This window comes from Lissotriton helveticus, chromosome 10 (assembly GCF_964261635.1).
Source record: "Lissotriton helveticus chromosome 10, aLisHel1.1, whole genome shotgun sequence".
NCBI lineage: Eukaryota > Metazoa > Chordata > Amphibia > Caudata > Salamandridae > Lissotriton > Lissotriton helveticus.
This window is the reverse complement of record NC_136071.1, coordinates 1,196,607,694-1,196,624,590: the sequence shown is the minus strand read 5'-3', so window position 1 is coordinate 1,196,624,590 and position 16,897 is coordinate 1,196,607,694. Positions and strand designations below refer to the sequence as shown.

Here is a 16,897-nt window from a genome sequence, read left to right as displayed (position 1 = left end):
AATGGACTCTAAATATGCCTGAGGGGACTGTTTTTGTGCAGGAAGGTGCCCCTTTCTGCACAAAAACCATCCTGCATGCAAAGCAGGCGCCCTTGCACCATGGTGCAAGAGTCACTGCATAGGCGCTAGGCAGCCCATTGCGCGCCAGCACTGGGGAAAGGACAGGAAGGCGCCGTATTGGGATAAATACTATGTGCATTCCAGCCCTTTCTCTGTGACGCCGGGCAGTGCAGCCCCTGGTCGCAGGGAAAGGGCAAGAGACCAGAGAAAGAAAAAATAAGCCAGAAGAGGATGTTGTGGCCCTTTGGCCCCCCTTTTAAATCCAACAAGGGCCCATAAAACAAACGGCTCGCCTTTCAGTGCATTAACTATCGCTCACAGCGACAGAGTCATGCGCTGGTAGATGAAACCTATAAAATACATAACACTTGAGGCTGATTTATAACTTTGCGGACGGAGTTTTGGCAGGGTGAAGGAGTGTTTTGCTCCATCGCCTTGACTGCACCTCCGCCCACCAAGTTATGCAAAGACTGCCAAGCCAGGGGTCTTTTCATGAATCTTGGCAAGGCCTGTCAACGCGCGGCACAGTCATGGAAGACAGAGCCGTAAGGCAAACTGTTTCATTTTTTATTTTCAAAAAGAAAATCCTTTTGAAAATAAAAAAGACAATGCTACCCTCGTCAACATGGGATTCCTCACCCATGGCCATGTGAATCCTCACCCATGGCGAGGGAGCATTTTGTAGTTTCCACTGCTCCTTACCGCCAGGGTCTTCCTGGTGTTACATGCATGAAAACTGACCTCTAATTCCACCCATCTAAATTAGGTGGATAGAATTGGAGCTCAACCTCCGATCGCCCTTACGCCGTTCGGCCATCGGAGGGGTTTAATAGCTGCACAGACGAAGTAGTCTCCACTGTGATTATGAAGATAGAGGGGGACAGGGCGTCTTACCTGCTCTCTGGTTTCGGGGTGTCTTTGGTATCGCTGCGGGGGACCGGCTCCGGGGCACTTTTAGCAGACTTTGAGCTACTGAAAACACAAAGAGGACACACTTCAAGAGTCGGCCATCCACACTGCAGGGTTATTTACGCAAGTTTGCCCGAGCGATGGCACGGCGCAAAGTGACACCAAGCATTGCGTTGATTTAATTTACTCTCTGTGCAAAAGGCCACTAGGCAGGGCACAGTTTTGTGCTGCGCCACACAGGCGCACATGCTGCAGCTGGTAAATCTAGGACCAGGTGTTATTATGACAAGTATTGGCAAAGCCAATAAATCTGTTTTTTAACTCTGTACTGTTTATATAAACTGAGAGTACATTAAAGAGCTGCCTCGGGTTAACACTATTGTAGATCAGTTGTATCTTCTTGCACATTATATTAGAATTAACAAAAACTTATACAAATAAAAACAAACATGTATAAAAAATGCAGAAACACTATAGAAAGCAAATCTTTCTTGAGCCGAATGGAAGCCTGGATGTTCCTTTTTAGGTCTTGTCTAAGACAGCGCATTTGCTGTCTGTTGGTAGACATATTGTTAGCTTATAAGGGGTTAGAGCCCATCTCTTGCTTACAATTGGCTGGCTTCATTCATTGTCAATCTCCTTTGCTTGCTTCTGATTTGCCAGCTTCCTTACGCTTTCCTTCCTCTCCTTATGTTTGTCCCTCCTCTGCACCATGGACCCATTACTTGTGTCCTTCCACTGCTCCTTTTAAGGTACTACTTTTTAATTGTTAGGCAGTCTGCAGAGTGCATGTTTTCTAGCTGTCTCCCTCGCATAATTCTCCCCCTCTTTGTTTCTTTTTCTCGCTCTCCCTCAGTTACTGCCCACCCTCTGCTTGCTTTCCTAATCTCTCTTGTCCGCCCTCCATTGTCAGCTTGCGTTCCCAGCACCTCCTACTCACCCTCTGTTGTCAACTTGCTGTGCTATCCCCTTCTGCACATCCACCATTGTTGGTTTGCTTCCCCAGCCCCTCCTGCCTACCCTCTGTCGTCCGTGCGTTTCCCCGTTACCTCTTGCGTGCCCTCCCTTCATCCATGTTGCCTTGTACCCCAACCCACTCCCCTGCTTCTTTGTAATTTTTTTTTTTTTTTTTTGGTAAGACTTTATTTGCATTTGCCAGATCCACAATATTCGTATATGATTACAGAAGGAAGGAACTTATAAACAGTCACAGTTTCATAGTATAACACAGCTATTCAGCCGACAACCTTCCGGTCCGGCAGCAAACGTTTGGCATATTGCATCAGGCAGCCAGAATACATCAGTAGTTAGTACGTCGTCTTACGTTTTTTAAACTATAGAAAACAAACAACTCAAACTTGAGACTCCTGCCAAGAAGGATAGATACAGATTGTCAGTCCATTCATCCCTACTGTCGTAAGCTAGGCCCAGTTACCTACGGTGTAATCACACCCCCGCCCCAGGAATACTCAATCGGTATCTAAGACTCAAAATCCCCTTAATCCCCTGGCCAGCCGCCCTCTTCCCATAGGCCTAATCTTCCAGCTCTTCGTCATCGTCCGAGCTGTCGCCCTCATCCTCTGAAAGTGGTTCGCACAGGTCCCCCCTATATTTATTCCATGCCATCCAAAGTGCATTCCATTTGCGCGGGTTAGCCCTCATTCTGTACACAGCACGTTCAGTCAGCATCAGTCTGTCCATAGTTCTACACCATAAAGCCAACGTAGGTGTTTCCGCTACTCCCCACCTCTGCGCGATGTCGCGCTTGGCCACCATAGTTCCAATCGTAACCCATTGCTGTTTCCGACGTGTCAGATCCGTCCCCTCCCATATGTGCAGAAGACACAGACGAGGGTCTGGGGTTAGTGATGTGTCAAGGGTCTGGGAAATGGTGCGCATGATTTGCTGCCAGTAAGTCGAGATATTCGGACATTCCCAGAGCGTGTGTAGCAATGTTCCTTCCTCCCCACACCCTCTAAGGCAAAACGGGGTCTCCCCCCTGTGCATTTTGTGCAATGCGGTCCTGGTGTAGTAGACCCTATGTAATACTTTAAGCTGTATCAATCTGAACCGGGCTGACACACCCGCCTCCCGTGGTGACGCTAGGGCGGTATTCCAGTCAGTCTCATCCAGGGAGCCTAACTCAGATTCCCACCTCTCCTTCAGTTGCTGCAGGGGATCAGGTAAATTGTTCAGTAACTTACGATATGTGAGTGATGTTGCGCGTGCCAGCATGTAGTCTGTGAGAAGTCTGTCCTCCAGAGGTGAGGACTCCGGGACTGTAGATCCCGGCTCAATGACCGCCATAAGTGCATGCCGTATTTGTATATATCTGTAAGTTTCAGTGGGGCTCAATGCATACTGTTGTTGCAGGTGTTGAAAAGGGATCATGCCAGCAGAAGTCCACAGGTCTCCCACCGTCGAGATGCCAATAATGTCCCACTGGGTAAAGCCCTTACTTGATCTGAGGCAGCCAAGTTGTTTAGTGTCCCACAGTGGAGTGAGTTTGGTTATGATGCCCTTCCATTTAAGCCGTGCCAGGGCCCTGTGCCATATGACGACTGTGTGTTTGGTCGGACCAAGTAGTTTCTTCGCGAGGCTTGGTGTATAGAGCGGGGCCAGCAAGCTGTGTGTTCCCAGTTGTGTTCTGTCCGAGAAGTATGCCGGGTCATCCTGTGGGGCATGTATCCAAGAATTAATAACTTTGAGTTGTGATGCCCAGTAGTAGAGCTCCACATTCGGCAAGGCTATTCCCCCATCGTACCACCCACGGTTAAGCTTAACGTGCGCTATTCTGGGCGGACTTTCTCCCCATAGCAATTCGGTCACCATTGCTGTCACTTTCCGGAAATATGATGATGGAATCAGTACTGGGGTGTTTTCCAGCACATACAGGAGGCGCGGCAGCGCCATCATTTTGAACAGCGCCGGGCGCCCCAGCAGTGTGAGGGGTAAGGTCTTCCAGTGTCGTACATCCGCCCGCAGACGGGTAAGGGGAGGTGTTAAGTTTAGGTCGTGGAACGCATCCGCGTCACTAGTGACCTGAATGCCCAAGTACTTAAAGGAGGCACGGGCTATAACCAGCGGGCAGCTACCAGGGAGGAGCGGCGCCGGGCCTTTCAGTACATAAATCACTGATTTCGTCCAGTTGATCATGTATCCGGAGTGCAGGCCGTGCGCATCTCAGATCGCCAACAAATGTGGAATGCCCACCTCCGGTTGAGACAGATAAACCAGCATGTCGTCGGCATACAGGGATATCCTGTCCTCCCAAGCGCCTCCCCACGTCAGCCCTTTTAGTAGTGGAGTAGTCCTAATGACTGTGGCCAACGGTTCCAACACCAGGGCGAACAGTAAGGGGGACAGCGGACACCCCTGACGCGTCCCTCTGGCCAGGGGGATCTCTCGAGAGATGTGGCCATTGGCCGCCACGTGCGCCACCGGCTCTGTATACAGCAGTCTGATCCATGAGATAAATTTGGGGCCAAAGCCCATACGAGCCAGAACCGCGAATAAGTATTGCCATTCCACCATGTCAAAAGCCATTCTGGCATCCAACGACAGAATGGCTGCCGGTTCCAACAGCAAGTGGGCTCGCGCCAGCACCCCATGTACACGCCGGAGATTGAGTGCCGTGCTTCTGTGTGGCATGAAGCCCGATTGATCCGGATGGATCAGATCTTGCAAGTGTGGGGTCAGCCTGTTTGCAATTAGCTTTGCCAGAATTTTGGCTTCCACATTGAGCAGTGAGATTGGGCGGTACGACGCGCAGTCCGTGGGTGGTTTACCCGGTTTCGGGATAGTTACTATGGTCGCTATCCGCTGATCCCGGGGCAGAATCCCCGTTCCCCGACACTCCTCAAACATGGCCAGCAGTGGTGAGCACAAGGTGCTCGACACCGCCTGGAACCACTCAACTGGAATGCCGTTAGGGCCAAGTGCCTTACCCGTACATAATGCACCAATCGCCGTTCGGAGCTCATCCTCTGACAGGTCTGCCTCCAGTTCAGCCACCGCTTCTGACGTTAAAGTGGTGACTGGTATGTTTTGCAGCGTTGCTGTCGCCGCCTCAGTGGTAACCGCTGCGAGTGGGGTGTAGACCGACTGAAAGTGGTCAGCCAGGATCTCAACAATCTCGGAGGGACGTGTATGATACGTCCCTTCCGGATCCTGCAATTGTAGAATATGTCTGCTACCCACACTTTTTTTATCGAGCCAAGCCAGTAGCTTGTTGGTTTTGTCTCCTACATCATAGATTCTTTGTGCGGTCGATGTAATGTTTTCCACTGTCCGTCTCCTGAGGAGATCGTCATGTAGCTGTTGGCTGAGGTGGAGTGAGTGACGTGTATCTTCCGATGGGTGCGCCATATGGGCCTCGTTAGCTCGCTCCAGCTGTAGCTCCAGAGCTAGCAGTTCGGATTTTCGCTCGCGTTTGTGTCGCGTTATCGCTGCAATCGCCTGACCCCTAAACACCGTCTTGTATGCTTCCCATAAGGTCGTGGGGGAGGGCACTGAGCCTGAGTTTTCCGCGAAATAGAGCTTGGTGGCTTTCTTCAAGTCTTTACGGACGTGGGGAATCTTGAGATAACCGGGGTAGACAGGGTACACTCTCCTACGAGTTATCGCTGCATAGGACATGGACATAGTTAAGGGGGAGTGGTCTGATATACCCCGGGGTCGCATCCACACATTATGCACCGTAAGCCGGCCGCCCGCCAGTGTAAGGAAATAATCGATACGGGATAGGCAGTCGTGTGTGGCAGAGTAATAAGAGTACTGTCGGTCCTCGGGGTGTAGGTGTCGCCATATGTCTACCAGTCCTTGTGCCTCAACAAACTCACTAAACCTGGACAGGCCAGGTGTCTGTGCCCGGGTCGGGAATCTATCATATAAACCATGGGCCAGTGCGTTGAAATCACCCCCCACCACTAGGTCTCCGTCGGGGATTTCCAGGAGGAACTTTCCCAGGTCCGGAAGCGCCGTCGCATGCAACGCCGGCGGAATATACACCGACACCACATTGACGGAGACTCCCTCCCATTGTCCACAGGCTGCTGCAAAGCGACCATAACCATCAATCTTAGTAGTCTGTAGAATAAATCGAGATGTTTTTTTTAATAAGATGCCAGTCCCACGGGACCCCGTAGTGAAGTCCGAGTGTGTGATCATACGGTATCCCCGTCTATCTAGAGCCTTGTTAGCTGCACCCACCAAATGTGTCTCTTGAAGGAGGATCAGGTCGCAGCGGAGCTGTCTAATGTTTTGAAGAACCAGCCCTCTCTTCACTTTATCCCCCAGACCTCTGACATTCCACGACATGATCTGTAGCGGTGGCACAGGCCCGCTCCGGGATCATCGATCACATTACTGGAGTGTGACAGTCCTGCCATTGTAAAGTTGCAGATGTGAATTCCTGACCCGTAGGGCTCGACAGTGTCGCATTCTGAGTGTACCCAATCCCAGGGCGCCCCTCATGTGCAAACAGTGGCTGGCCTAGTGTCAGTGAGGCAGCACCAGGCTGGTCGGTGTGCGCAGCCAGGCACATTACGACTAATATGGATGTCAGTGTAATCAGCAGAGTCAAACAATACAAACCAATAATTCGGAACAACCCTTCCCTACCCATAACTCCCCCCCTCCCTGCTTCCCTGCCACACGGACTTAGAATTGCCCGCCGCCCCAATTTAGCAGAGTGCTTAAACCCACCCAAGTAAAGGTATAAAGTTACTTGCTCGTTGGGAGTGAGGAATACTCCAAAGTCAGCGACCCCTCTTACCCTCCGCAGAGGCCCTCAGCCCAGGGGCCATGGCAGCCCAGGCAACAGCCTGTCTATCAAAGGAGTCTTGTATCTGCCGTGCCACTAAGAATCGACCTCCAGTTCAGCATCAGTAATATCTCTGAGCGGTGAGCCTCGCCCGGCCGCCAGGTCGTCCTCTCGAACTTCGCTATGATCTACCAGAGGCTTGTCCTTGGTACCTCGCCCCCGACGTCGGGGTTGGGAGGCCGGTCGCCAGCCGTCCAACCAGTCCCGGGCAACCTCCGGATTATCGAAGAACCAAGTCTTGTTTTCTGCTACCACACGCAGTCTAGCCGGGAATATCATGGAATATTGGATCTCCCTCCTCCTGAGCTCCTTTTTGATATCTACAAACGTCTTTCTCCTCCTTGCCACCTCCGCTGTGTAGTCCGGGAAGAATGCCACGGTGGAGTTCTGAATCTTAACGGGTGGAGACACCCGTGCCGCTTGTAAGATGGCATCCCTATCTTGGAAGTTGAATAGTCTCGCCAGGATTGGTCTAGGGGATGCCCCCGGCTTAGGCTGGCCACCTGGCACTCTGTGCGCCCTTTCGATCGAAAAGAACGTCGATAGTCCCTTTGGTTGGAGTTGCGATTTGATGAGCTCCTCCACAAAGAGGTCAGTCGCTCTAATACCTTCCGACTCCGGAACTCCAAGAATTCGGATGTTGTTCCACCTGGAGCGTCCTTCCTGGTCATCCAACTTCTCCTTCAGCCTTTTGTTCTCAGCCGTGACTGCCTCCATCGCCGTTTGGAGCTCCGAGACATCTTCCATCAGTGATTTTGTGACCAGCTCCAGAGACCCCACTTTTTCGGCCATTTTGTGGAGGTCCGCTCGAATGAGGGTAATTTCAGTTGAGATAGAACCCACCGTAGTCTGTACCTGCGTGAGTGCTCGCATCACGTCATCCAGGGTCGCCTTTTTCGGCCCGCATTGTCCGACGACCTCGTGGAGGTGTGTCGCCCGTCCGCCAGAGGGGAGGCTTGTTTGTCACTGGCGTATCGTTCGATACGTGTCTGGGTCGTGCCGCCCTTGGCGCCTTTGCCTGCCATAATGTCCGCCGCACAGCACCTCAAGCCAGCCGGATGGAGGGGTCGGATGAGAAGATGCCAACCCCGGGCACGGGTCCGCCCGCAATGCAGTCGGGGCACTCAGTCGGATGTAGGTGGGGACCACGTCTCGGTCAGCAGCGGAGACGCAGCCACAGTACATTGGTCTTGACAGGCGTGTTGCCCCTTCTGACCGCCGCGCGCCGTGTACGCGCCACAGGGCCCTCACCGCGCACAGCGCAGGGTTGCACTATCAAATATCGCCGGCAGCGTCTCAAATCATTGGGCCCCAGGCACCGCAGTGGGCCCCCGCCACACGGACGGGGCGTCCAGGCACAGTTCCAACTTTCGCGCCCAAGTGACACAGACTGGGTGACCAGCGTCGCTTCGCGGCTCAACGTGTGTGGATGGCGGAGAGGGGGGGGGTAAGCTCTGCAGGCTTTCGGCAGCCCCCGTGGATCTTGTCCTCCCCGGCGGCTGATTCGGATGGTTCCGCAGTGATTCTGTCCAGTCGGCACCGCAAGGCGTCTCAGCCCCCCGTTGTCCCTCCGCCTCCCCAGCAGCGCAGAATCCTCTGTGCGGCGCACCTCCACAGCCGGCGCCGGCAAAGAGGTCCGCCGAGTCCTTCACGGTGGTCCCCTCCAGCCCCGGTCACTTCCGGTCCACTGCCGCCGGGTAGAACCCACTTCCGGTCGGCTTCTCTGTCCACTGGGTTCCCGGGATTCAGGCCCGTGCTCCGGGCTCACCGCCACTTGGCCGAAACTCCGCTCCCCGGCACCCGATTTTTCTCCGGTTTCCTGCCGCCTGTAGCGCCCGGCCCCGGGCCTTTGGTACCTCCGCCTGAGGTTTAATTCAATCGCGGATCATTGTTCGGATAGTTGGAGAGGCCGCTTCGTGATCGGAGCTGGTCCTCTAGGCAGCCGCCATGTTCGGCCGCTAGCCACGCCCCTTTCTTTGTAATTTTTTAATTTAAAAGGAAGTGTGTTATCCCTAGCTGCATCAAGGCCCTTCATTTTAAATTATGTTTAGCCTGGGTGCCCAGCAGTCCTGCTGCTGTGCTGCATGGTTAAAAACCATTGACAAAACTATTAACAATTACATGAAATCTTGTTTTTACGTTGTCTTCTGACAAATTGCTGCTTATTCTTTTAACATGGAGGCTGCTGTTTATTTTTATTGTTCATGCTGCAAAGTGTGAGCATGCCGTCAAGTTAACTTAATGACAATCGTGCTGTTGTGAAAGAAATGGTTGTAGGATTTTATGTGGTTCTTGCACACAAAAAAGTTAAATGCCTATAAATGACCTGTACAGATATTCCAACATAAATAAATAAATAGGAAAACACAAATAATTCGCTTTTTTCGAATCAGAAGTGTGATGAAAACAAGGATCAAAACAAATCCAGACCCTTGAGCTGGTGATGCGCATCTCAGATATTCTGGGTAACTCAATGTCCACTCATTATTGTTTGTGCGCTATAGTTTTATCAGTAAGGCTGTACGTCTGTGCACATGTATTGGTCATTTCAATGGAAACCTGCTGCGTGTCAATGTCTGAACCCCCACTGTGTTCCAGCGCCCCTGCAAGCACCTGGCAGAACCCTGGTGTGGGGCAATGTGTGCTTGGAGAGTTGTGTATTTCTACTATACAACCTCCTCAGAGCACAGTTCCATTTAGGGCTGGGAGGGCCACTCACACTCGGATTTCCATCTGCTCTTTAAAGTAAAATATAAGCTGGAGAAGTTGAACCCCTTAACATCAGAAATTGTTACGCTTAGACCCGCATTATCAGAAGCGAGTAAAAACACCAGAACCTGGGCTGCTATGGGAATTCACAAGGGCATATTATCAAGCCCATTATCGCCGCTTTAGCGGCACTTTCCTGCCCCTAAAGCGGCGATAATTTTATCACCTGTTCTTGATAATATGCCCCCTTGTTATTTCATTTCTGCAGATTGAGTGTTATTGGGGTCCCTGGTAATTTTGAAGGGGTAAAATAACATGGTTCTGGCCCTAACACCCAGGGCAAATTCCTTCGTATTTTCTCTGATATTCCATCCGCGGCTTCGACTGCTCGAAGCGGGTGAAATCTTGGGGTGAACTACCACTGAGCGGCGGAGTTCCCTCTGAACTCATAAGTCTGATCGGCCTCTCTGAGTGAGGTATGTAGAGGCTTGAAGTGGCCATTGGCAACATGTGAGCACTACAAACAAACATATGCATGAATGCAGCAAGCTGTGCATTGTGCTCACGCACACCCCTTTCGCTGCATGAAAGGCCCGCGGTGAAAGGAGGAGACGCAGCTCTCAGAGTTGGGATGAAGACATGTAGTGCCTCGGGCCATAGAGTGGCACTACTTGAGTTGGTCTGAGCTGTCTTTTATTTTATTTATTTCATTGTTTGAGAGTTTTATATAGCGCTTGCTAGACCCGAAGGTATCAGAGCGCTTTACAACAGTAAATGTTCACACCAAAGATAACAAGTCTATACAGAGCATCTGAGTCAGAGCTCTTTACAACAGTAAACGTTCACAACATAGATCTTTTGATGCAGAATATAATTAAAACAGCACTTGTGCATGCTGCTAGCAGTGAGAATAACATTCTAACATGTTTTAAGAACGTTCCTAGCAGCCTACCACTTCAGCCCTGCTTCTATGTGCTGCAGTTTGAGAGATTGAAATAGCTAACTTGCCTCTAGAGTTTCTTGGGGCCCAATGCACGGCACTGAACTGAGGTGGCGAAGTGACCTAAAGAACGATGATGGGTTCAAGCCAGATCTATGATTGGGGGTGAGTGTCTGAAAAGTTTCATCACTCCAGCCATCATCTCATTGTGTTTGCTCTGTTTGCCCTAAATTGGCAGGGTATGCCAAGACTTGGTTCCCTTGCTCACTTTGCCACTGGATTCTAGCTAGCCTGGCTGATGAGGGGTGTTACCCCAAAACCGGTCCTCGGAAGCTTGTTTCCGGTCCAGGGAAGACATGGTTTGGCAGTTCGGGCTGCACTGTTCCCATGAGGCACAGGTTCAAGACTGATTTGCATATAGCTGTGTCTGAACTGGGGTGGTAAAATGACGATGATGGATTCAACCCAGATCTGTGACGGGGGAGAGTCTGAAAAGTTTCAGCACTTCCTCCATCATCTCCTTGTGTTTGCTTTGTTTGCCGTAAGTTGGCAGGGCATGCCCAGACATGGGCCCCTGATCACTTTGCCACTGGATTCAAGCTAGCCTGGCTGATGAGGGGTGTTACCCCAAAACCGGTCCTCGGAAGCTTGTTTCCGGTCCAGGGAAGACATGGTTTGGCAGTTCGGGCTGCACTGTTCCCATGAGGCACAGGTTCAAGACTGATTTGCATATAGCTGTGTCTGAACTGGGGTGGTAAAATGACGATGATGGATTCAACCCAGATCTGTGACGGGGGGAGAGTCTGAAAAGTTTCAGCACTTCCTCCATCATCTCCTTGTGTTTGCTTTGTTTGCCGTAAGTTGGCAGGGCATGCCCAGACATGGGCCCCTGATCACTTTGCCACTGGATTCAAGCTAGCCTGGCTGATGAGGGGTGTTACCCCAAAACTGGTCCCAGGGTGCTTGTTTCCGGTCCAGGGAAGACCTGGCTTGGCAGTTCAGGCTGCACAGGTTGAAGACTGATTGGCATACAGCTGTGTCTGAACTGAGGTGGCGAATTGAGCTATAACCTTATGATGGATTCAACCCAGATCTGTGACTGGGGGTGAGTGTCTGAAAAATTTCAGTGCTCCATCCATCATTTCCTTGTGTTTGCTTTGTTCGCCCTAAGTGTGGCAGGGTATGCTCAGACGTGAGTCCCTTGCTCACTTTGCCACTGGATTCAAGCAAGCCTGGCTGATGAGGGGTGTTACCCCAAAAACGGTCCCAGGATGCTTGTTTCTGGTCCAGGGAAGACCTGGCTTGGCAGTTCAGGCTGTACTGTTCCCATGAGGCACAGGTTCATGACGGATTTGCATATAGCTGTGTCTGAACTGAGGTGGCGAAGTAAGCTTAAGAATGATGATGGATTTAACCCCGATCCGTGACTAGGGGTGAGTATCTGAAAAGTTTCAGCGCTCCGTCCATCATCTCCTTGTGTTTGCTCCCTATGCCCTGCATACCTGTTCAAAGCGGATCATCTGTGGTTTTCAGCCTTCAGCTGGGAGAGAGTGTTCCCTCAGAAGGAAAATACACAACAGCTGGACGCAGCTCCTCTCATCACTGGATTGACCCTCGGCATAAGAGTGAATACTCTGGCGGTCAGGCTTCTGTAAAGTCCTCTGCAGCTCAATGGCCAATTCCAGTGATTTGTTTTAAATATTGGCCACCGATACCAAAATCAAGAGGAGATTTTTCAAAACCTGAGATGCAGCTGGTCGAAACCAGTGAGATGAAGATATGTCAACTGCGACTACATGCTTAACTTTTATGTCTCCTGTTAAACCGGGAGACGTAGATTATCGAGTAGTTTGTGGCAGACATATGTTGCCTCGTGTTATAACTGGATCGCCCCATTGCGCGCGGCCACCGTATAATCACCAGCAATAATTGCACGCCAGCAGTATAATCCTAACTGCCAAGGTCACCCTCATTGCTGGAACCAGAACTGTTATATCCACACTGTAACGGGAGGCCACCCTACGCTAAACGGCTAGGCGCCCCAGATGGATTGATGCCTCCCTCCACCTGAATCCCTCCACGACGTGACCGCACTACATTCCAGTGCCATGGCTTGCTTAAAATGCAATCAGGAACATTTTTTATTGTAGTCCTGAAGATGATCCCATTTTAATTTTGGAGACAGGGATCGAAACGTAACGTCGACAGTTTGTACAGTACTGCTTCTCTTTCAATTTTGTAATATGTGTTGCAGTCACTGTCGGTTTGAGCTTATGTAAGATTTTATTGTATTGTAAGCCACCGTTCTTCTCCAACTTGTTTGTCTGTTATTCTTCTTCCTTTCTCCTTGACTCGGTACAGGCTTGTGCCCGGTCAACTGTGGCTTGCTCCACATTCTAATCCTGTATATATTCACCAAAACCTTTGAAATAAATACCTTCTTGTCCGGCTGGACATTGAAGTATAAGATACACAGTCCTTATTTAAAGTCTGTGCTTATTATTTTACGCTACATCTACTGAAAGCCTAGGACCTTTGTTTGCTTCAAAAATCGAGTAGTTTGTGGCAGACATATGTTGCCTCATGTTATAACAGATCATTGTTTAGATTAAATTATATTTTCACAAGTTCTGTGAAAGATGAGGATGTGCTGAATGTGGAGCAAAGGCAGATAGGCTAACTTAACTTTTTCTGAATTTAGTCTGATTTATGGAGTTCACAGCACTATAATGTCATAATCCGTGGGTTTTGATGTCATCGCTCTAGTATTCAGTTACTGTAAACAGGCCCTGGTGCCTTGAATCTAGTTTGTTGTGCTGTCCACAGAGTTTTGATACCTTGATAACAGTATTATTTTCTGACTAATGGGATATGATGCTATAATGCGAGACTAATGTTATGTCCAGAAAAGTCTGAATGTCTATCACTGTTACTATGTGATGCTGTATTATTAGACATGTGTGTAACCTATATTGATATACTCATGCCCTTGAATATGAAACAGTCTAGAACTTAATGATTGAAAGACAAAGCTATAGAAAGCAATTCTGATGTTATATCTCACATATAATGTCACAACCAATGGGTAACTCTGCGCAGTAATTAGACCCATAGCCTGCTGATCAGATATTTCTTACCTCCCCTTCGTGTCGTAGGAGGATGTGGTCGCACTGGTTTCTGTTCCCGTTGAGTGATCTGGGGTCTTGCTGGTGATGGAGGTTGTTGTTCGGGTGCTGGGTGCTGGTGAACTATCGGTAGACCTTTTGGTGATGGTGGTACTCGTTTCACTCACTTCAGGCCCTTCCAGGGTCTTCGTGGTGGAGTACATTGTGGTACTATCTTTGACCGAAGGCCCTTCTGTTGTTTTCCTTGTTGTGGTTGAGGTGGTGCTGGTGTTGGTCGATAGTGCTCGTTCATTAACTTTTCTCGAGAACGTAGGGCTGGCTCTAGGTCCTGCTTCTGGTACGCGGTCGTAGCTGCTCCTGGTATAGGAAGTAGTAGAACTTGTGTCTGTTCCTGGTGATCCCGTCATGCTCTTCCTGACGGAGGAGGGACTTGCACTGGTGGCTGTACCTGGTGAGCTCCCGTATGTACTGCGAGTGTTTGAGTAGTCTGCTTTGTAAGCTGTCTCTGTTACTCTGGTACTTGTGCTGAGGTTGTTTGCTGATGAGCTCTCGTATGTCTTCCCGGTGGAGGAAGGAGCTGTGCTAGTGTCTGCTAGTGTTGAACTTTCTAGTTTCTTTGTGCTGCTGGTGGTACTTGTGCTGGTGTTGTTTGCTGGTGAACTTTCGTATGTCTTCTGGGTGTAGGAAGGAGCTGTGCCAGTGTCTACTAGTGTTGAACTTTCTAGTTTCTTTGCGCTGCTGTTGGTACTTGTGCTGAGGTTGTTTGCTGGTGAGCTCTCGTACGTCTTCTGGGTGTAGGAAGGAGCTGTGCCAGTGTCTACTAGTGTTGAACTTTCTAGTTTCTTTGTGCTGCTGGTGGTACTTGTGCTGAGGTTGTTTGCTGGGGAGCTCTCGTACGTCTTCTGGGTGTAGGAAGGAGCTGTGCCTGTGTCTACAAGTGTTGAACTTTCTAGTTTCTTTGTGCTGCTGGTGGTACTTGTAGTGATGTTGTTTGCTGGTAAACTCTCGTATGTCTTCTGGGTGTAGGAAGGAGCTGTGCCAGTGTCTACTAGTGTTGAACTTTCTAGTTTCTTTGTGCTGCTGGTGGTACTTGTGCTGGTGTTGTTTGCTGGTGAACTCTCGTACGTCTTCTGGGTGTATGAAGGAGCTGTGCCAGTGTCTACTAGTGTTGAACTTTCTAGTTTCTTTGTGCTACTGGTGGTACTTGTGCTGAGGTTGTTTGCTGGTGAGCTCTCGTACGTCTTCTGGGTGTAGGAAAGAGCTGTGCCAGTGTCTACTAGTGTTGAACTTTCTAGTTTCTTTGTGCTGCTGGTGGTACTTGTGCTGGTGTTGTTTGCTGGTGAACTCTCGTACGTCTTCTGTGTGTAGGAAGGAGCTGTGCCAGTGTCTACTAGTGTTGAACTTTCTAGTTTCTTTGTGCTACTGGTGGTACTTGTGCTGAGGTTGTTTGCTGGTGAGCTCTCGTACGTCTTCTGGGTGTAGGAAGGAGCTGTGCCAGTGTCTACTAGTGTTGAACTTTCTAGTTTCTTTGTGCTACTGGTGGTACTTGTGCTGGTGTTGTTTGCTGGTGAACTCTCGTACGTCTTCTGGGTGTAGGAAGGAGCTGTGCCAGTGTCTACTAGTGTTGAACTTTCTAGTTTCTTTGTGCTGCTGGTGGTACTTGTAGTGATGTTGCTTGATGGTGAACTCTCGTATGTCTTCTGGGTGTAGGAAGGAGCTGTGCCAGTGTCTACTAGTGTTGAACTTTCTAGTTTCTTTGTGCTGCTGGTGGTACTTGTGCTGGTGTTGTTTGCTGGTGAGCTCTCGTACGTCTTCTGGGTGTAGGAAGGAGCTGTTCCAGTGTCTACTAGTGTTGAACTTTCTAGTTTCTTTGTGCTGCTGGTGGTACTTGTGCTGGTGTTGTTTGCTGGTGAATTCTCGTACGTCTTCTGGGTGTAGGAAGGAGCTCTGCCACTATCTACTAGTGTTGAACTTTCTAGTTTCTTTGTGCTGCTGGTGGTACTTGTGCTGATGCTGTTTGCTGGTGAGCTCTCGTACGTCTTCCGCGTGAACGAGGAAGTCCTCATGGTGTCGGTCTCTGGTGTGGTGTTCTTCTGGCTTGAGCTGGATGTCTTTGTGCTGGTTACTGATGAACTTTCTGAGGTTTTCTTGTGTTCGTCGACACTATGAATAGAACAGAAAAACAACTTTGTGAGAACTTTGCTTTTAGGAACTGGGTTGGCAAGACAAGGGCTTGTGGAGAGACATGGGCCTGTGGGGAGACATGGGCCTGTGGAGAGACATGGGCCTGTGGAGAGACATGGGCCAGTGGGGAGACATGGGCCTGTGGAGAGACATGGGCCTGTGGAGAGACATGGGCCTGTGGGGAGACATGGGCCTGTGGAGAGACATGGGCCTGTGGGGAGACATGGGCTTGTGGGGAGACATGGGCCTGTGGGGAGACATGGGCCAGTGGGGAGACATGGGCCTGTGGAGAGACATGGGCCTGTGGGGAGACATGGGCCAGTGGGGAGACATGGGCTTGTGGGGAGACATGGGCCTGTGGGGAGACATGGGCCAGTGGGGAGACATAGGCCTGTGGAGAGACATGGGCCTGTGGGGAGACATGGGCCAGTGGGGAGACATGGACCTGTGGAGAGACATGGGCTGGTGAGGAGACATGGGCCTGTGGAGAGACATGGGCCTGTGGAGAGACATGGGCTGTTGAGAAGACATGGGCCCCTGGAGAGGCGATGCCCATCCCTTGACCCTGTCACCAGGTAGGTCGCCCCCTCAGCCACCACACGGTCCTCCTGTGTGACGCTACCTCTGCTGTTGCCACTCGCTGTGCCCTGGTTCGTCCTTTGGTTTCCTCCGTGTTTATTTCATTTTTGTTCATTTGTTTACTGTGTGCCCATTGTTGCTGGCTGTCTTTCTGCCTGCTCCGTCGTATTTTGTGCCCGTATTTTGTGCCCTTGTGCCTTCTGTGCCACCCTCGCTCTCTCCCGCCGCTGCGGCCCCTGCTGCCCCGCCCCCCTGGTCCCCCATTCGCCACCCCGCTCCCGCCTCCCAGCTGCTCCTTCCTCCCTCTTCCCCTCATATGGAGGCTGCACAGAGGACGCGCAGCTGGCGCGCCTAAGGCAAGCCCGTCTGCGCCCGTCCACGCCTGGACCGCGCCCAGCGCCAGGACCCCTGGCCCCACCAAAGCCAGGAAACTCGACTGAGATACGACACTGCCGCCCTCCACACACTCAACATCCGCCGACCATCCACCTGCTACCGAGCCACCCCGAGGCGCACCCACGGACCCTTCTCCTGCTATGCTTGCAAATTTCACCTGCCTCCCAACCT

At 50.8% G+C, this 16,897-nt stretch overlaps 1 protein-coding gene across 1 annotated transcript in view; it reads right to left on the bottom strand.

The window, feature by feature from the left end:
• LOC144784940 (uncharacterized) overlaps nt 1-16,897 on the bottom strand; it is a 327,184-nt gene that overhangs the window by 130,349 nt on the left and 179,938 nt on the right. Inside the window, exon 14 of the mRNA XM_078664054.1 lies at nt 13,580-15,730. Coding sequence (XP_078520180.1) covers nt 13,580-15,730 — 2,151 coding nt within the window. The remainder of the gene's footprint in view (nt 1-13,579; nt 15,731-16,897) is intronic.